General features: G+C 30.5%; 1 protein-coding gene across 3 annotated transcripts; it reads right to left on the reverse strand.

Moving 5' to 3' along the window:
* Positions 1-1,093: 1,093 nt before the first annotated feature.
* On the reverse strand, positions 1,094-23,010 carry LOC132742587 (uncharacterized). Of its 3 annotated transcripts, XM_060731036.1 has the most exons (6): positions 18,614-18,916; positions 17,586-17,866; positions 6,302-6,403; positions 3,788-3,943; positions 3,020-3,091; positions 1,094-2,137 (listed from the first exon to the last, which is right to left on the reverse strand). In XM_060731036.1, the coding sequence occupies exons 2-6, from the start codon at positions 17,608-17,610 to the stop codon at positions 1,647-1,649; spliced, it is 846 nt and encodes a 281-aa protein (XP_060587019.1). In that variant the 5' UTR covers positions 17,611-17,866; positions 18,614-18,916; the 3' UTR covers positions 1,094-1,646. The 3 variants fall into 3 exon arrangements, with proteins under 3 accessions (XP_060587019.1, XP_060587018.1, XP_060587017.1); XM_060731035.1 differs by lacking the exons at positions 17,586-17,866; positions 18,614-18,916 and adding an exon at positions 22,880-23,010; XM_060731034.1 differs by lacking the exons at positions 17,586-17,866; positions 18,614-18,916 and adding an exon at positions 11,062-11,363.
* Between the last annotated feature and the right edge of the window lie 27 nt (positions 23,011-23,037).

The following is a 23,037-nucleotide window of genomic DNA, read 5'->3' on the forward strand; positions in this document are numbered from 1 at the left end:
CTTTGAATACTACATTTGATATATTTATATTTATTATCAATACCTAGAAGTGCATGTTTACATATATAAACAATTTAGAACCACAATAGGGGTAAAGAAAATCTACTCTAATGAAAAGATGTAAAATTTCACTTGCTTTACAAAAAGAACTACAGGTAAAAGTCTGATTTAGAAGCAATGATAGCCTCCAAATCATGGCTTTTGGTTGGGTTTTTTTTTTCAACAATAAATGGGGCATAACAAATGCACATTAAACTGTACATATTTTACTTGGTTATTTCCCTTTATACAGGTTTTGTCTGCTTAGTCATACAATATTAAACTCATACAATAATAAACCTAATCCCCTAATAATATACATAAATAAATAGATGCAGTAATATATATGGACAAACAATCACAGAATTTGCTTTAAAAAGATATATATCTGTAGCAAATATGGCTGACAGCCCGGCAAGATCACTCACTTCAAAGATAAACCTCTTTCACTGTCATACACATAAACTGTACTTCAGTGCATTTAATTGTCCAGTCTTAAACTGTACAGCTTACCCTAACTTATACATTAAATAGTGCATAAAATCAATGTCACTTTCTTTATTTAATTATCAGTTCAAATTGTTGTAAAAAAAATGAAAACAGCTACTGTCTAATAAAATGTTAATTTGTTCTACATTTTGAATTAATATATCTATCATATTATAATCATAATACTATATAAGATGTATGACAAACATATCAAATACTGTAGATGGCTAGATGGTACATCAAATACCAGTCATATAATTAAATATGTGGAGAGTTGTGTTGACAAATAATGGTTTAATATTAACATACTTCTGTTCTGTTTTGACAATTTTCATACCATGCTAATGAAATGGACTTTTAAATTTTGTGACAAAAAATGCTGACTATTCTTAGAAAAAATGCAAAAATAGACTTGTTCACATGACAACTCTCAAACCAAATACTTTTGCAAAATTTCTGATAAGCAAAATCTGAACGGTAGCCTTTGGTGACATATTTTCTATTGGATGCTGTTGCTGTTGTTTCTTTGCGGTGTTTTTTTTTTTAAATTTATTTTGCCCAAGTTTGACAGTTTAGCAAAGTAACAAACACAGGCCACTATTCTTCATAATTAATGGTATTCGTCTTCTATGGTGTATTCATGAATATAAAAATAACCATAATTTTCTTGTTATATCTAAAAACTTAATTTTGTGGATTTTTTCATTTCTATCTTATTCATAATATATATATAAATATTAGTTAACTGCAAAAACAAACATATAAAACACATTCCAAATTCACTTGTCTCTTTCCTCCTTTGATCACAAATGAGGAATACACAATGTATATTTGGCATGCATGTGAGAATATTTCCTATATCTCACTCATTACACAGATATATTCCGCTAAACAAATACATTTCTTCTACAAAGTCAATGACTTTGCCTATAGAAGTAACTGGCATAGGCCAATAATAATTCCACAAGCAGATAACATCATGCCTTTAAATCTTGTTTCAACAGTAATCTAAAATAACTATTGCAATCTTAAACAAAATATTCACATGTTGTAGAAAAGTGAAATATTAAATGCAACTTGATGAAAGCACTATTTATATCACAAATGTCTCTCCATCTTTACCAGAATGACTTATTCTGTCTCCCTGTAGCTCCGCCTTCAAAAGAAGGCCGGTTATTACCGTTAAACAAACCATTTTGTGACTGGTTTTTCTGTGCAGATGAACTGAATAGACTGTTCCTTTGTGTGGGGTTATATGAATTACTTGCACCAGATGGAGAGGATGACATGAGAGATTTACTGAAAACAGAGTTGTTATTACTTGATGATACTAGTCTGTCTGTGTTTTCATTGCTGAAAAAGTTCCCACTTCCTTGTTTGTTAAAGTTACCTCCCCTTAATGAATTTAAATTCCCAGAAGTCATTCCACTTCCTGTCTGTGAACCAAAATGGCTTCCACCGGTTTGTGGATAAATTCCAGCACTAGAATTTGAAATGTTTCTTGGTGAAATAGGTTTGTCTGATGGACTTGGCAAGTCATTGCCATAGGCATAGCTAAATGGTCTACGCTCAGTCTGGTTACCCATACCCCATGTTTTACCTCCTGGAGCTGTGGAGATAAACTAAAAATAATATAAACGTGTTAACAAACATTCCACATACAGCACAGTTTTGACAAAACAAAAACAAACATGAAAATGACTTCTTTCAAATTTTATGTTGTATAACATATATTAAAAGAGCATAGACAAACTCCACAGATAACAGACAGACGTGTTAAACATACATCGATAAATATTAGTGAAATCCTTTGGAATAGATAATTTCTGTATATTATCTGTAGTTTCATTGTGGTAAATTACTAACAGCAAGCCTAAAGATACATATTACATATGTACATACATGTATGTACAGTTGTATACATGTACAACTGGTACATTTTTATACTAAAATTATCATGTAACAAAATTACTCCTTTCATATATTCAAAGTATATGTATTTTTTCAAACTTAACCTTTAAAGGCCATATTGCACGACAATACATTGATAGTGGGATAAGTGCCATTAGAAGCTAATGTGGAAGAAACAACTGACCTTACTTAGGGTAGCCGATTGTTTCTTTTTATTACAGAATTAACAACTACTCTAATAAGATATCATATATGGTTCAAATATATTGACACTGACCACGCAGTTCCACAACAACTGGCCACAAAAGAAGTCATTTCAGTATTAGAACTACTGTGTTATATGATAATTTCTTTACATTAGTGCTAAAAATTACTTCATTAGTGTGATGACAGTCCAAATGACCATACACAGTTACATAAAACGCTCTAAAGTGTTTGTTTGTTTGTTTGATTTTACGCCTTTTCCCAACAGTATTTCAGTCATGATAGGCGACTCTAAAGTGTAAGAAAGCTTGACAGACAGGGGGGAAGTCTGCCTGTTAATCTAAGATTTTACACAGATAAAAAAATCGAAGCAAACCTGTATTGTTTGTGTTTCCAGAGTTGTCATTTCTAGCAGTTGAAGACCCTCCAAATGCAGCACCAAAGTCATCTTAAACATACAATTGTTCAATTGTTCACATCAGGTCACATATGACAGTAATCATTTTTATTACATGCTTTTCGGTGGTTTATAGAAATATATCAGTGATATAAAATTGGTAATTTCACTGTTTGAAACAGTGAAATTACCACTTTGATAATTTCACTGTTTTGAATTTAAGCCCCTTACGTTGTTTCAGTGAAATACCAGCGTGCACAGTACTGGGTACCAACTTAATGACGTGACGTCGTAAATGACATCACGTTGTATTATTATTTGGCGCGCTTTTCATTCAGTATTAGGTTAAATGTCCTTTTAAAACGTTTCTTTGCATGTAATAAAAAGAAAATTTGTTTAGTTTAGTGTAAGATTACACACTCTTTAAATACATGTATAGTAAATTGATTCTCACAGGTTAACAAGTAAACAAACATTAACAAAGCTAAAATGACAATATTTTATATCTATGTCATAATAAGTCTTAAATTTTGTAAGTCTATCAAGCAACCAACAAACATTTATGGGCATAGTAAACAAGGAAAATTGATGATACTTTGATCTTGCTTGATGAATTATTTACAAACTTGTTTTCTATTTGCCAAGGAAGTAAATTCTGCAAATAGTACTGTAAAACTGTAAGTACTCCAACTTTATAAGAAATATTCATTGGAGCTAATTCTTAATGTAAGAAATTACAAATGTTACCTTTCTGTCCACCACCATGTCTAGAATAATAGCTTTTACTGGTGTTAAAATGAAGGCTGTTGTCTGCCTTGGGTGGTTTTACACCACCAGAGATATTCACATTACGTTGTATACTCCAGACATTGTCCAGCTCGAACTTGGAACCTGCCTGATTACCTATGTAAATATATATGTATAAGTATCAATATAACATTCATTCTGCCTGATTACCTATGTAAATATATATGTATAAGTATCAATATAACATTCATTCTTCTGCCTGATTGCCTATGTAAATATATATGTATAAGTATCAATATAACATTCATTCTGCCTGATTGCCTATGTTAATATATATGTATAAGTATCAATATAACATTCATTCTTCTGCCTGATTACCTATGTAAATATATATGTATAAGTATCAATATAACATTCATTCTTCTGCCTGATTGCCTATGTTAATATATATGTATAAGTATCAATATAACATTCATTCTGCCTGATAACCTATGTAAATATATATGTATAAGTATCAATAGAACATTCATTCTGCCTGATAACCTATGTTAATATATATGTATAAGTATCAATTTAACATTCATTCTTCTGCCTGATTACCTATGTAAATATATACGTATAAGTATCAATATAACATTCATTCTGCCTGATTACCTATGTAAATATATATGTATAAGTATCAATATAACATTCATTCTTCTGCCTGATTACCTATGTAAATATATATGTATAAGTATCAATATAACATTCATTCTTCTGCCTGATTGCCTATGTAAATATATATGTATAAGTATCAACATAACATTCATTCTGCCTGATTACCTATGTTAATATATATGTATAAGTATCAATATAACATTCATTCTGCCTGATTACCTATGTTAATATATATGTATAAGTATCAATATAACATTCATTCTGCCTGATAACCTATGTTAATATATATGTATAAGTATCAATATAACATTCATTCTTCTGCCTGATTACCTATGTTAATATATATGTATAAGTATCAATATAACATTCATTCTTCTGCCTGATTACCTATGTAAATATATATGTATAGGTATCAATAGAACATTCATTCTGCCTGATAACCTATGTTAATATATATGTATAAGTATCAATATAACATTCATTCTTCTGCCTGATTACCTATGTTAATATATATGTATAAGTATCAATATAACATTCATTCTTCTGCCTGATTACCTATGTAAATATATATGTATAAGTATCAATATAACATTCTATTTATTAAATACTTGCAATGCTGAAACCATAGCTGTAAAGCATGTCACCAGAATACAGCCAGGTCAGTATGCACATCAACACTGTGACATGACCTTACATGGTTCACTAACCAGTTTCCAAATTTACCTTGAAATACCCATAAAACTGATAATGGGATAGTCAAAATTTAAAGAACAGCATGTCCATCATATGAATTCAGAAGAGAAAGGCCCTTAAAGTTACATTTATTAAATTTCATAAAAAAAGAAATAGCGACATTTCATTAATAAATTGGGTTTAATATCGACTCCAGATCTTATTTCGGTGTCCTGACAACCAAAATGAGTTTAATGAGCATACAAATCTGCAACCTCATTGTGGCGAATTCAGAAGTACAGTTTCTGTTTGCATAAGAAACTCCGCCTTCAGATCATCCGTACATCAATGTTAAATCAACAAACATGACTCGAAGTAACAGTCCTAATTTAACGGTATATTTCCGCATTGTAACGGATATTTTCATACAAATGTTATCTTTTTTATGAGATGATTATTTTTTCTGAACCCCAGGCCTAGTGCACCGTAAGCTTTAACGGTAAAAGAAGATCTTATATTTGCTGTGTTCCGGGTAGCAACTTTAACACCGTGACGTAGCGCATACACGAGCTGATTATAGTCTTCATTTGCATGTTAAAATTCGTATACGAACTTTAGTGTTACCGTGGGGTTTTCAATTTAAAACCCTAATTTATGAACAATATTTGATAAGATTTACAACGATACTGTCAAAAACGTTAATGAAATTATAGAATGCTTGGTTTTTTAGGCCGACGGCAAAAATATTTTTACATATTTATTTAATGTAGCTTTAAGGACTAAAATATTACTTAAGATCATTTTCTGGAGTTTTCATATAGACATGTAGGCAAAATTAAAACTGTTCAATAGAATTTCTTTAAACTTGGCATGTTGTTAGAATATGATAACAAAAACATTTTAAGAGGAAAAAAAGATCAGCAGTGGGACTGTATGGACTTCAACCACATAACTGAAAAATATGTGTTGCATCAAAGAGTCCATCTCTCCATGACCAATGAGCTTTGTGAGCAGGCTATAGTTTTTTGGGTTTTTTTGTTTTTTTTCCCAATTAAGCATACCGGATTGGCAATCCAGAGACCCATATGGTTTGAATCCTGACCATGGCATCCCAATTTTTCATGTGATTTTTCTGCTCATGACTTACTGATTTGTTATAGATATATAGTATATAAAGGCCAATACCTGGATTACTTTGTTTCTTGGCATTAAAGTTCCATGGTAGATCATCCTCAACATCATCATTGCCTTTCTTTGGTCCTGTATATAAAAACTTCTTGGCACCACCTAGAAATATTCAGTATTAAATAATATATATAAATTAGTAAACAGTAATGTGATTGAAGTGCTACAGAGCACATCTTATAGTAGTGCTACCACTGTGAGTTTTAAGTCTAATATTAGAAACAAAATTATATAAAAACAAAAAAAATAAAAATGTACCCATGACATGTATTTAAATAAACAGTGCAGTGATGCCATAAAAGGTCATAAATCTGACTATAAAGACTTCATAATCGTATAACAGGATGTTTCTTTTTATTTATAAGAACCAAATTTTCACTATATTCAAGCCGAGGGCACAAATAATATCAAGAAAAATAAATACACTAAATATTCTTTATATTCTAAATAAATTTCTATAACTTGATTACCTACTTTAGTTTTGTTTCTGGTTGAGTCTTATATATTACATGTTGTATAACCTAGGTATCAATGTATAAAATACAAATATTTGGTAATTCGTGTTATTAAGCATCGGATATTTTATAAAAGATTATTTAGATGGGTTACTTTCTTATGTTATTGGCTAGCCAAAGAATGATGACCTTGAATATCTCAACTATTTACTGTCATAATCATGATAACAAGATCTAACAAAGATTTATTTATAGCAGGTAAAGATAAACATGTCTACAGTGAGTTATATCATATATCACTGTCAATGGCTTTTCACTGTACATGTACCACCAGCGTTGTTATGTTTAGAGAGAAACAGTCAGTGTGAATCACTGAAGCTAATCAATGTAATTAATCTTGATTATCAGATTAAAGAAATGGAAAATCAATAATCAACATACAGTCTAAACCAGAACGTCCTCAAAAGTAAATCATTCAATATTTTTATCCCAAAATAATATAAATTTTTCAAGACAAATTAGCAGAATCAATTTACCAAATAGGAAGATGGCATAAAGAATAATGCTCATGACTTGATTCTTAATTGTTCATGTTTAAAACCTTTAAGTATATAATATAGTTACATTTTTATCATTCAAAACTATCCAGAAATCTATAGCAAGCAATTATTCCATCAACTTACTCCCAATTTAACAAAGCTAAATTAAACCATTAAATCTATTAAGACCAACTAAGAGCAATAAAATTAATTTTTACAAAATGTATGAAAGTGAGTAAACAGTTTAAGTTTCAATTCTGAAAAGAAAGAAACTCAATTACAAAAAAAAAATATTTTGAATATACATGTACAAGACAGTACTGATCATCTGATAAATAAATCTTAGTCTATAAAGTATTGTACATGTATAATTATAAAACCTACACATATTATACATGTATATGTATATTTTTTTTGTATATTTGTACCGATGCCTGCCCAATGCAGTCTACATAAATAAAACGATTTTAAGTACAGTAATAATCAGATATGTTTAATCAGGGTGTATATTCTTGAAGTATGTACAAACTTGATTTATCATGATACCATAAACCACTTTAAAATATTTTATGTTCTTAATATTGAAAGATTTATTTCTACTGTGTTTAAACTAATGGTCATCAACAGTTTATCATGTCAAACGGGGAATAGCAAGCTTATCATTAATACAAACTATGCCCCGTTTTTTGTATAAGTACTCAATGTACTGTATATGGTACCACAGTACTACAGTCATTTTTATACCACGCGTAACAAAATTAAAATAATTGACACCGTCATATGCATTTCACATTTGCATTTTGACAGTTTGGGATTAACATTATGGTCACTGACAGTTCATAGAGTTAATAAGTTATAAACTCTCCTTGCATTTCTGAAGGATATTTCAATATGTTTCATTTCAACTTACATGCTTTTCTTCAGACTTTATAGCTACTTTTCTATTAAATTCCATACATGTATCATTCATTCTCCAAATTACCAAGCAGTTTAAAAGTTTTATCTTCAAAAAGTTGCCAAGTCTTCCATGTGCACAGTATTTGAACAGTTTTTGGATTAGTTATGGTACTTTCAAACATTCCAGGCTTTAGTATTTTCATGAGTACCTATGTCATATTTCATACTTGCATTAAAACTACTTAAGAAGTATTCAATATCTTTACTTATTCAGTAGTATAAATATGTTCTTTAATGGTTTGTATCAAGTTATGGGGTTTTACTTTGATTTTCTAGGGACACCACTTAAAACCATCACCCAGAAGCCAATGATTTTCAGAAAACCAATTTTTATACAGTGGGTCTGAAAGTTTATTGTTTTAATTTCATCAATATTAATAAAATAGAAAGAATAAAGTGTCACAGTTCAAAACTGTTCACTATTTAGGGGAGATGACATGTAAGTAACCGGATACCTCAGTCGGTAGAGTTGTGGAACAGTATTCTGATGGGTCCTGGGTTCGAATCCCAGTCAGGCTGCACATGTTACTCATCCTGTGACAAAAGGTTGTGAAACAAAGCATGTCAGGTTTCAGTATATTTATTAATGACCTATGTTTTACTATTTGATAGCCTGTCGTAAAAATCAAACTATACATATATTATCTCACTCCAAAATAATTGTTTTATTAAAACTTTAAAGTTCTTTTCTGTATAACTTAATTGAAGCAGAAATGGAGGAGACTCTTCACATTTTTTTTATAAAATCAATTAATCCACAATTCATGTATATAAATCAACATTTTGTACCCACATTTTTGTTTTCTTCTCATTAAAGTTCCATTAGAAAAGGAAAAGTGTCTTTACAAGCAGGTAAACAAGTAATCATGTTCAAAGCTCTCACAGTTCAATTATTCATTGAAAACACTGCAAGACATGCTGTTCAAAAGTCAATCAAGATTAAAGTAGCAATGAAGATATCACTATAAGACATTAACAATAACAATAATAAACAATCCAACAATTCAGCAGAAAATCATTCCTATCGTACATGAATAATTTATCAACCTTATAATCTTTCAACAGGGAATATAAAACAGTAGGTGATAAAGAAAGGACCTTGGTTGATATTCTTAGAGGAGCAACATTTTTTCATGCATTTTCATAAAGACCTAAACCTCCAAGTATTGTCTCTTGGTCCAAAAAGGTACTAAAAGGAAGTCTTTCACCCACATAAAAATGTGATTAAGTAGTGTAAGACAAAAAGCAGGAATTTAATAAGGACACATGATTGCAGGATGATGCGTCATGCACTAATTGCACAACCATGCCTATCAGCTTAAAAAGGAAAATAGTGACCCTGTGCTTGTAAAATTTTGTTTCTTTTCCCTACCTTAAACATCTACATATAAAAATTGTTCTTTTTTTAAATTTTGTGACCAGCTCAGAAACTTCAACTTTCAATTTTGACACATTTGCACAGAAAAATGTATTTAGCTGGACAGAGCTCTTTCATAAAGTTTGTCCTTGACCTTAAGCATGTAATATCCAGTATTATTATAATGCCAATTATATGTTGTATATTATAGTTGGCGCCACATCCAAATTTTGGACAAAAATATGTAAATGTAAGGAAACCAAAAGGTGCCACCTTTGAGATTATGTTTAATGATGGTAATAATGGGCCATTATGAAAGTATTTATCTTTAAATAATTTGTTAACAAAAGAAATCACCTAAAATGTTCATGTACGGTAAATAGCACATTCTGAATTGAGCAACTAGTAACTTAAAGCACAGCATTTTCATACTAAACAGTAATTAACGAAAAACAAATTCCCTGATATACTAATAATTATGGATGAGTATCATAAAATCTTCAGAATTACTGTAAAGAACTGAACAAAATTATGTTTTCTAAAAGGGTTTTTATGCAGCATGCACACACTGTCTGAAGATATACAATGTATAATAAAACTTTATCGAAATACAAACATAACAAACTGAGAGATCAAAACCTTTGTAACACAATATCCTTAATTAAGTTTTTAAATTTTTCTTTACTGGCTTTGAATATGAAACGTCTATTAACAGTTAAGTAGAGCTGTCATTGACGAAATATTCAATGTATCTATTATATCAAAAGCTGAATATCACAAAGCACAGAATATCAAAGGTAAGTATGTTTTCTTGTTATCATATCTTACAAACGCCCCTGAAAATTAAATTAGGCAAAAAAGGGAGAAAAGTGACTTTTTCTCTGAACATAAAGTAGAGTGATATTTTCACAAGACATGAAGAAATAGGTTTTAAATTGTATCATGAATCAAAACTGTACCAATGTTGAATATCAATGAAAGATCGATATTGCGATTTTCAATTCAGCACGATAAATCAGAAAAGGGGGAAAACCTGAAATCAAATTCAAACAACAATGATAATAAATGGAATTTACCCACACATTTTATAAAATTTTCAAATTCAGTTCAATTTAATATTGCACAGGGATTCTTAAGGGGCAGCTTTCTGTCAATTAAATATATCAACTAGCTGATATAAGTCAGCTGCTGTTAAGTCATAGTTCTGGCAAAGAATGTGCACAGGGCATTTCAGTCGAATAATAGCATTTTTAGGGGAAAATATATCCATTTTGGACTACAGGAAACAGTCATTATTCGGCTGTAAAAAAAATAGGGAAAAAATCACTGTTATGACGCGGTAATGCCATTTACAGAAATATTACAATATGTTAAGCCTCCATTCAAAATACCTATACATATATTTCATGAAAACCTTCTAAGATATAAAATATTTTATTAAAAATAACTCACCCATCGTAAATCTCCTATTTTGGAAATGTTCTGACATAAGAAAACAAGCAGAAAATCACATCCTATTTTTATACAGTGTTTAAGTCCAAAATAACAATGAAGTTCAAATGAAATCTTCAATTTGATAAAGAACTTGTTAATGTAACACCCAGTAATTTAAATTCAAACAATATTTGATTTGTTGATTGACAAGCTTCTGAACTGAAGTAAAAACCAACTCGACTATGTCTTCTCCTCTTTCTTCAGCCTATTATCTCACCAGTCTATCATATAATCTGTCCAAATCATACGTAATTTAAGCAGTATTTTTAACACATTATTCTATTATTATTCACACAAAACCATCCACATTATTTGGAAAACAATGGTACAATGTATTTCACAACCATTTGAGACTGAAATATGATACACAAGTTGAAATCTTAGTCAATATGTAACAAACAATATCTCTCTAATCAAAGATTTAAATTTTCAAACCCCAAAAAGCTACATAGATATTTGTAAGCCAAAGAGTTAAGACTGTGACAGAGTTCAAAGGTCAACCAAATTTAAAATCAGATTAATAACTTAAGCCTTGGAAATAACAATAATAATAAGTCGGAACTAGGCATGTTTACCTAATTAAAGATTTAATCTTTGATTACAAATAAAAAAAAAAGTCCCTAAATATTTCATAGATGTGAAATCAACATGGCTTATTAAACCATAGGATAATCATTTATATGTATGCTTTTTTAAATAATATTTAACAGATTCTCAACAGATCAGAACAAAAATATCAAATACCGAGGTCACTAAGCTCTGATTTAAGAGGCGAAAGCTTAGATTTTTAAGCTACACACCAGAGACTTTGCGGTCATAAGCACATGACTGCTTCTTATCGCTTCATTCTTGTTAAAAAAAAAAAAGTACCATCTGGTGAATGAGATTGCAAAGATGTTTTGTAAAAATTCTTTAATTATAATTGCAGTATTATTTTGATTTTGAAAGCATGCGGTACAATTATTACAAGTTATTTTTGCAAATCAAACTGTGAAACAAACAAGTCATTATTAACTTAATATTCATCTCCACAAGGTTCTTTTTTCTTTCTTGATTTGGTTTTACGTAGCACCAAAACAGTATAGGTCATATGGCAACTTTTCATCTTTTAAATACTGGCGGAGGAAGCTCTCAGGTGACCCTCTGTGTGTTATTTCAGGAACAAATGGGCACCCGAGAAGAACCACTGCAGGCTAGCTGGATAGCTTTCTCACATGGAAGATTCTTAAGATGCTTGCACAGCTCAAACCTGCAGTGCAGAAAGGCAAGTGATTTGAAATCATTTCCATAACCACTAAGCCACGGACATATCCCCCCCTCCAGTTTCAATCATTAATTTATTGATATTTTTAAATGATGGGAACTGAATTTAACATTTATCATTAAATAATATTTTGTTTCATTAAAAAAACACCCTTCCTGTTATTATGCCAGTTTAAGCTTTAATCAATTTTGTTAGATTTAAATACATGTAAGTTGTTTGAGCTTGAACAACTTAAGTAATAATATGATACCCTCTTAATTAACCTGCACTATGTTGTGACATTAGGAATTATGACAGGACCATAAAGTCCCTCAGGGACCCTGGCTTAACAGGATGACACAGTCACCACTAAGGCACTCACCATTGATTCTCCACTAAACGTGCAAATTAGAAAATATTCTGTCCCTCGGGTATATTTTGTTGCACTGCAGTTGCAAAATACTTTTTGAGCATTTTATTGCTTCATTACATGGTCATGTATGTAAAACATTCAAATTAATTATCTAGTCTGTTGGATTTATACGAAAATATTATCATGCAAAGGTGTTGTATAACCCATTATGTAATGTCCCCAGGCTTGGTGCCCATGTTACTGTTGGTTTTACATCGTTTCACCTGAAACATGTGTTAAAGAAAAACCTCTTAAGTACTAAGTTTTAGTTTAAATGTCTAAGTGAGCAATTTTTATTGTTTTCCACAGTGAATTTGGAAAAAAGTTACAAGCTGAAATGCATGTCCCTCATATATTGAACAGATATGTTACCACACTTCAGGTAAACCTGAGTAAGAGTAAAATGAACTTGTAACGTATTAATAGTTTACTATTTAACTCAAGTTTTATGACATTTCATTATTCAAAACAAAAATTGACTACAATATACGTGCTAGAACCACAATGTCTTTGCAATGCTGAGGCAATTTGGATTATACAGATACATTACCATGATATCCCACTGAGAAACATTTACAGTTATCAGCACTTAAAAGTAGGATCGCATTTATGCATTATTCAAATATATGCTTTACAATACTGAATATTTTAATATATTTGGCAAACATATGTGTATATCTGATATATTTTAGTTTTTTGACCAACAGATACGTTACCAACAGATACTTTACCAATATTTACTGTTTGAATCATAACTGTCGCTTTTGCTCAGTCTTAAAATGGTTTCATGTAAAAAATAACAGCATAACGTACGTGTAGCCGATAAATAATGTTTTGATCTCGATTTTATTGGAAACCTGAAAACGTGAATCAGAAATTTGAAATTCAAGGATTAGTAAAGTTTCCTAGAAAATAAAATGTTGAAAAACAGGATAGAAACATATAAAGATTTACTGTTTTATTTCCTGGAATAAATATATGTTGATCTATTTTTGGTTTGCAAAATTTGTAATAATTATAGAATGTAGAGGACTGTATAACTTCTGGTAACGTATCTGTTTATCATAGTAACGTATCTGTTTAGAAAGAGGTTTGAGCATTGTTTAATATATATTATTAAATCTTCAACAAAACTTTGGTTTGAATAAGTAATATATGGTTAAGCAATATATAACAGCACTGTAATTTAATAAAACATATTTAAGTACTTTTAAATGAATGCCCGTTGGATTCTAAATTTTAATCAGGGTTGTATCACGATTTTCTGTCTATGGTTGGGATGGACTAATTGGACAAAGCTCAAAATCTTGGTGCGGCACATATAATTATATGGATTGATAATTACTAAGTTGGCTTTCTTAAAGCGGTACTATTGTTTCTGGCATAATAATTTTGTTAAATGTAGATAAGCATATACATGTAGGCTTACTCATATCATCGAGTATGACAAAAGCAAGGATCGAGATTGTGTCAGTATATAGAGAAAAGGTATATTGAAATAAATAACGACAATTTAACAGCAGATAAACCAAAAGAAGGCGAAAGAAATACAGAATGCCAACTTGCACTATGAAACACTCACATTAATTTAGCTGTTACATATTCTAATAGATGAGTGTCTTTATATTCTTGTTAAGTTCATTCTGTCTTAAAAGTTGTTATTTGATTGTATGAAGCTACACATAAAACAATAAAACCTAACAAAAACTGTAAATGATATTGTGTGTATTGTTCAATGTTAAAACTACTGGTTCAGACTTATTATTTTTTGGTCAGTTGTTAAAAAACACATTATGAATACATATCTACGTGTTTATGGTTTTTCATAATTTTGTTCATAGAAGAACGCTGAAACAGATACGTTACTATGATTTAATATTCGTTTCCACTTAGTGAAATAAATTTATATTGTTAAGTAAATCCGTGCTACTTTGTGTCAATAGATAAGTATGGAACATCAGTATTTTTTAGTGACCTAAAATGCTTTTATAAGTAAATAATGTTTTTGGAATAAACAAGTCTGATTAATAAGTAACATTTTCATCAGCTTAAGTTTACAAGGTATTCTAAGACGTAGATTTTTTTTTTAAAAATGCATGTTGATGCATAATATTTTGTAATATATACTGATGCTTAGTATAATATTGTTGAAAGAATGATAATAAATTTCTAAATCGTGTATATTTATGCTAATTATTTTTATCTAGCCTCTGAAAGCAATTGTAAATGTAATGTATCTGTTTTGGCACAAATCTCGAATTCTTGGTAACGTAATTTCAGGAAAAAGTACAAGTTTTCTGGTGAAATGTTAGAAGAACCAGTATGTGTTCAATGTTATAGGCCTACATGAGTTGTACCAACAAAAAAGGTGTCTTGATAACTACTCGCAAAAGTCAATTATTCACTATTACTTACAGCCTAATTTGAATGTTTAGTGGAAAATCAATGTCACAGTCCTCCTCTACAGTATAGCAAGAATAAACAATTTGATTATCCAAATTAAGTCATGTCAATTTATGACATAAAATAGAGTCTAAGTTTTAACAGAAAATTCATAAATATATTGATAAATGCCATGAAAATATTTTTAAAAAGATCAGTAACCTTCAAATCAATCTTACATTTTAATTGTACTTTAATTAGAGAAATAAATTACGGTCATTTTAGAGCACAGACAATCCCTGTATATATAATACAGCAACATAATTTGTGAGAAAAATGACGTTTGAAGACTTAACTTAAGAAAATATTGACGTAACTAGATTATTAATTACATTTGAAGTGATCAATAATTCAATAAATTGATTGTGTAGGTACTGGGTCATATAAGATTATCAATTCACACCTTAAAATGATCAAATTAAACAGATAAAGTGATCGCTCATGGTTTTAATAACTAGACACGATATTGACAAGCGTCGATCAATTATTGCCGTATATAGCTTATCTCTTCATCTCGATAAATGATTCTCCATTGAGTGAGACCTTGCGTATGCTTTCTTATTATTTGCGTTGTTATTAGATATATTTAAAGAATAAAAGCTTTTTCAAATCAGTGACGACCTCACTTGTAACAGAGTACAGAACACAGATTCATTCTGAAATTATAATGACATTATTTTTATTTCAAAACTTATAGCTATTACATGAGGTCTGTCTGAATATGAATAAGAACGAAATTCAGTCAAAGCACTTATACCTGCACTTATAAGATATAGTTTCTTTTTTGATGACTTGCGGTGCACTATTGATCAGTCCAAGAAAGAATGACACTGACATGTTATTGATATTATTATTCATGTTTACCTGTATACAGAGTATTGTGTTCAGCTTTCAAGCTAAATATAATTATAAAGAGACATAGACATTTTGTCTCTGCATTCTTCAGACAAAGCTAATATCATATTTACTTGCACTTATCTACACTCATTAATTATCTTAAAAATTTATTGTGTCTTTTGTGTGCATTTATGATCTTTTATAGTTAAATTTAGATACTAATCAAAATGCCTGTGAACATGTACAACATTTTCAACTATCAAATAAGAGATTCAAAAGTGTCTCAAGAATTTTTACATTTATTGCTCAGTGCTGGTTCGTTCCAGGCATGGATTCCAATATGTGTCTATAAGCTTATAATTATAGCTTCCTACTAAAATGAAGTCTCTTAAATAATTCACACCTCTAAATCAAGTATACACTGCTGCGACCAAAAATTGATAAGCCTTTGCCTTTAGAACACTTCAGGATCTATACTGTAAAGGGCTGACTAACTATAAATTTTCATCTTGATATAATAGACAATTTCCAAAGCCGTCTGTTTAGCTCAATAGGTTGAGCATTGGACTGTGAATCGGTTGACCCGGGTTCGATTCCCTGACGGCGCAGGTCACTTTTGTTGTGATTGATCATGAAATCCTTTCTTCGGTCATAATAGCACCTCTGCTATGGCAGGTACAGAAGTTTCAGTTCCTTGTGAAAGTGAAGGCAACTAGTACTGGTAAACTGCTTGACAGCCGGCCCAGGAACAATGCGGTGGTTGAACTGTGCTCTGGTGAATTCAATGTGGCTTACTGTCGTGATCTGGAGTGAAAACTACCACAAACACACACATGGAAGGTGTATGGACAAGTTCCATTTAAAACATTTGGCAGATCAAGGATTAAAAGAGCAACATTTCTTTGCCCCTTATTTACAATGTAATTGTGATCAATTAAACATTACTGTCTCAGGACAAAACCATTATTCCTGCTGATTAGCTCTTTAAAAGCTAGCAGATATAATTACAGCTAGACCTTTGCCACCTGAATATAGTCTTAGAAATCCTGAATACCCAGTCCTAGACTGCTATCTGCTAAAATTTAATATTTCAATACTGCTGACTTTTAATTATATATATCTTCACAAAAACAAGGCCAAATTAACTTTATAATTTAAGCTATATTGTCTTAAAAAATGTTTTTATACAATGTACATTGTTGAGTACAATACTGAATTCTATCACACAAGGACACAGAGCTCTGTAAGTTCCTATATTGGCCCACTTTTTTATAAAAATTTTGACAGAACTAAAAATTGTTAAGTACAATATGGACTTGATATAGATTTTTTCGACTCAGAAAATGAAAACAAGGTTACATGTAGATGGAGTACAATATCATTTCTTGGACAAAACACTGGTCCAAACAAGGCTAAATTGATAAGATTGGATAAAATTAGAACAATATTGGATTATCACATGGTGCAATTGAAAATCTGAAGTACATGTACATTGTTTACAATTTATAATGTGTGAAATAAATAAAAGTAAATAAATGAAAGTAGTACCTGTGTCTGATGATTGAGAATCCATGATTTAAAATTAAATCCTTATTGAAATGTTTTTAACAGTTTAAAATAGATCCTTCTTTCACACAAGTTTCACATCCAACTATAAGACTGTTGTATTTCAATCAAGAAAATTTATCAATAATCTCCAGAGATCTTTGACTTCTTTTAGAAAACACAATTCCAATGAAATAATCTATTATTTATAACCTCCCTCTGGCTTTAATAATCAACATACCACGCTGAACCTTTTCAACTTTCCACATTCAAAGGCAAGTTTTCTATTTGTATATTGAATATTTTCATTATTTATTTACAATACAGCTTTTGGCTAAGTGTTGACATTACGCTTTTGTTATTGACATTACAAAGGAAGTTTGGTAAAACTTATTAAATTCATATCGAAACTTGTTAAGTTTATTGGCTGTAATATTACCTATATGATGATGTTATTGAAATATTTACATGTACTTGTATCCCTAATCTAAAATAGAAATACGCACTGACAATGCTAATTAAGTATAGAATTGCTTAAGTGAAATCATTAACATTTTTATGAGGATTTTTAAGAATTAATATGATTTTTTTTTCTTTCTTTTTTTTTGCGCTGTTAAAGTGAATCTATAATAAAATCAATTAATACACTAAACACACCAGAGTTTCAACAATCTTTTGTTAACTTAAAAACAAATTGTGACATCCTTATTTAAACTTAAGATCCTTCAGAAATTTGATAATAAAAATAGCAAAGAATTTGAAAAAAAATATAATAATGATTATTCTTTAATGTTAAAATCAAAATAATTAAAAATATTAATAATCCGACAGAATTATAAATTTGATTGATAGCAAACTAAAATCTTGAATTAAATCAAGAAAATATTGAATGTCTTCAAGAAATCAAGTGAATGTCTTAAAGAAATCAAGTGAAAACCTGTGTCTTAAAAACATCTTAAACTTTACTGAAAAATGCAGGATAAGCCATGATGTTTATAAGTTTCCCGCATAATAATGATTTAAAAATTTACCAGACCACATAAACCACTTTCAAACCATTTAAACTGCCAAAGTTTAAAAGAAAATTTATGTCCAAATTTGCACTGTAAATTACATTTTCCTCTCACACTACCGTTATTGAACACAAAAACCACTTTCACAAAATCGAATAAAATATTTTATGGTACACATTTACATAAAGAATTGTAAACCTTAGATAATCACTACAAAAATTTATTCCCAACTTTTCAAAGATTCCAATGTTGTCCGACAGAATAAGAATTTTGTACAAAACAAGCAATTAAAGTAGAGGTTTTCTGCTTGAAACTTATTCAATACTTCTCATTATCTCTCCTTATCAACAATCTTATCAACAGTGTGTTAAAATCTCCTGTCATTAAGTAATGATCTATAAATGCGTAGTTAGTGTCACATAAAGATTTTCTACAAATATTGTAACAATTTTAACCAATTTTCTTCCTTTAAATTTTTTGTTTGTTTAGTTTTAAGTCTCATTTTTTAAGACATTATTTCTTTTATAAATCAAATACTTTAACCCAAATAAATGAACTTGTCCATCTTTCTATCTGGACAATACCATTTACCATTTTTAGGGAAAATTTCTAAATAAAAAATTGAGTGAATAGCAAACAGTGCAGACCATGACCAGTTGGCAGAGATCTATGCTGGTTGATCTTGGTCTGCACTGGTTGCATGGGTAGAATCTGTTGGCACAAACAGACCAAGTGTTAATATAAGGGTATACAAATATAATGTTATACTGACATCAACAGGTACATGTATTTACGCTATTTCTTGATAAATGAAATAAATGCATTGAAGTCTTGAATTATCAAAGAAGTATTATTTCAAATTACCGGCACAATGTTATATTTATAGTTCTCACAACATTCAATCACTAAAGCCACCTACTTAATTTATATGTATGTGTACCTGAAAAATATTGCAAAACGTAACAAGACTTACGGGATATATCAATTTAAGAGAAAGTCAACTTATTAATGTTCATAATACTCACTAATTGAGTCAAGAAAATGTTATCAGAATGGGTTTTTGATCTTATTTACATGACTTGTATCGAGGATATTTGTATCTATAACTTACATCCAATCTTTAAATAATAAATATGAGAAAATTCAGAAATATATATCTTATTTCATTTGTGACATGGGACCTAATACTAGTAGTTAGAATCACTTTCCAAAATACTTACTGGACTCACCAATACTGCCATTTACTGGCCTCCAATATACGTACTTACTGGACAAATAGAGATTCTAATTTGGTAAGAAAAATGTGTTAATACATGTACTGCATGGTGGTACAGGCTGGCAGAACCACAAATATTTTTCAGGTTTCCGCTGTCCATTACTGTGTTTCACATTATTATGGCTTCCTTACAGTTTATCATCTAATACAATCTAACAAACCTAGAACAATTCTCCTGCTATCAGAATCAATATTCCTGCCACCAGAAACAATCACTTCTTGTTTAAATTAAAAGTGCTAAAGGAAACCCGACAAAGGTATTTTTCTCCTTCTATTTTGAGAATAAAATGCAAAAGCTCTCCAGTCAATAATGATTAAAAAAATGAAAACATTTGACACCTAGAGATACAAATTCATTAACTATGATACCAGAACATTAACCTACATGTATAGTAACAGGTACATGTATGTTGTATACCACTAGGATCTGTCCTTGAACACTGTTGTTCCTGACCTTAAACAAATTACCCACAATGTACTTCCAAGTCTATCTCTGCAGACGACACTTCTAAATTAAATACCTTTCAATCAACACGCTAAGATAATCAATGACCCTTCAAAATAATCACATCCTAGAATTTTCTTAATTCAAATAGGACATCAATTTTAATTCCTCTAATTAACATCATATTCCGAAATAATACTCTTCAATCAGTTAGCTCTGCCAAATACTATGGCAGGAATATATCTACTAAATAGCTGACAAGGGATGCACAATGACATGCAATAAGTAAGCCAAAAGGGAAACTCAATTGCTAGACTTTCTTTGCAGAAACTTAAAGATTAAATAACAAAAATACAGTAAACTTACATTTCTGGTCACTTAAGTCTTAAGCACTTTCTAGTATTAATCAAAATGGAGCGAGGTTAACATTTTACACCTAGTGTTATAGAAATACTTCAGTCCCTTAAAGATCCTGTAATTCAATTTTTTTATGAATTTGTATCATAAATATGATGCTCAAATTTAGATTTATCAATATTTTAAGTTTCAAAAAGCATTATTTATAAATTTATTTTCTATAAAGTCTAAGTCATATTTTTCAGTAAGAAATGAATGCATGTATTTTAAAGATTACATATAATGTGCACAAATATTTGCTACACATATTTTACATATATTCTTTTATGTTTGAAAATTGTTTTATAAGCATAATTTTATACATCTATAAAATTTCACTTACTTTTGGTATACAACCTCTATTATAACATACAGGATCTTTAACCTATGCAGCCTTACTTTATGATGCATTAATCACAGGTTTATACCGTTTTTGTACAAAATCACAAATAACTTGATAACAATGCTCAATAATGCCTAGTAAAACTTCTTTCCTACTTGTCACACTACATGTATAGCCACCCTTGATTCTATTGAAGTGGTTAGTAAGATTACCTGATTAGGGTCAATTTCGAAAGAGCAGTCTACCACTTGCTACGGATAAACTACATGTATGGGTGTAACAATAAGTTCATCTCATATGATAGGGTTCACGATACAGACATTTAATATAGTCAGACCCCAGCTTGAATAATTATGGTTCTGAAGCATGGTTTCCCAGCACAAAAAGGCAAACAGATCAAAGTTTTTACACAAATGTCCAAAAGAGAGCAGCTTATTGGGTCTTGCAAGGTAACTGTCAGACCTCTAGCACAACGACCTGCTCCAGTCCCTTAATATTCACAGACTTGAACTCACATGTGTAGATGCTAGGATATTGTAATTGACCCTCCTCTCCCGAACATCACGCCATGGCCGTCCCCTGAGCTATAGTATGTAGACAGGCAAGCATGCCAGCACCCAGATGAAGACTTTGACATTATTTGGATACTGTATACAGCGTTTTTTTTCTCTACTTTGGGAATGGTGCCGGTACCAGACTGATTGGGAAAAAATGCGTTATTTTGACTTAAATTGGGAATTTTTTATGCATTTTTTCAGCTACAAATAAGATTAGTCATCATGAATAAAGATAGCTAACAGCTTCCACTGTCCAGATAGAACTATTGAGTGGTGATTTATATGAATATGTTGGATTTAAATGATTTCAGAGAAATCACTTGGCCTTGTGGAAATTTTGAACAGCCATTTTGGGAATTTAAACATTGGAAATTGGGAATTTTAATGTCTATTTTCTATTGGGAACAGTACCGTTTTAGGGTAGTAGTTATATAAAGAAAAAAAACACTGGTAAAGTAGGGGTGTCACGGTTAGAAAAAATGCTAACCATTTAAACAGCGACGTCATAATGGAGTTAACATTTAACCGACCCTGCCTGCTTGCCTGCCTGCCTAATCTTTATGACAATATATGCCTTTTTTCATATTTTGTTGTACTTAAAAAGATTACATCACATAACTGAATATGGAGTAACTATTTTCCGCTAGGGTCATACCGTATAACGAATCAACTTAAAACTTTTCCGGCCCTTAGTCAAATACTGACCAGTAACCTCGGTTACCGATTATTGAATTTTCTAACCGTTTTTTAGCTAAAAACTGACCGTACCAGTTTAAACTGATAAACATGACACCTTTTCTGTATAGAGGCAAGGTGACAGGACATTCCATCAGTCCTGGACCTTTCAGAGTTTGTTTCTTCACCTCCTAGTTGTTTTGGCCCTAGACTTTTCAGCTACGTTTTTTAATAGGGTACTTTAAAGGAATTAATCAGTATAAAATGAATCACATGACCTATCAGTATGTTGTTAAAGCTTGATTGGCCAACTGATTGTATTATCTTGAGTTGTCACAATAAGGGCCTATCACTCAAAGGCAAAATAAGTGTAGAATAAAATAATTTCTTAGTGACCAGCCTTCAATTAAAATAATATAAAATAACCAGATAATAAAAGAAAGTGTCTTGTACAAATATGGCGAAAAGACAAGGAATTAGTATAAATATATAGTACGAAAATACTCGGTACGAATTCTTCAAAAAAAGATAAATGCACGGTAAATAGAAATGAAATGTTTTTTTCATATTTTAAAGGTATGTATAGATTCACCTTTTTCATTTGTGAAACCGTTGCTCTTCATTGTCTGTGTATTAATACATTTGTTGAACAATAGTCGTATTTATTCGTACATAACTGCTGATGTTTACATCTGGATTTTTAATATAGCTCGAAGGGAGTTCTTATTTAATAATTTCCGAAGTAGGCCT

The sequence above is a fragment of the Ruditapes philippinarum genome, unplaced genomic scaffold (assembly GCF_026571515.1).
Source record: "Ruditapes philippinarum isolate M1 unplaced genomic scaffold, ASM2657151v2 ctg544_1_1_1_1, whole genome shotgun sequence".
Taxonomy (NCBI): Eukaryota; Metazoa; Mollusca; class Bivalvia; order Venerida; family Veneridae; genus Ruditapes; species Ruditapes philippinarum.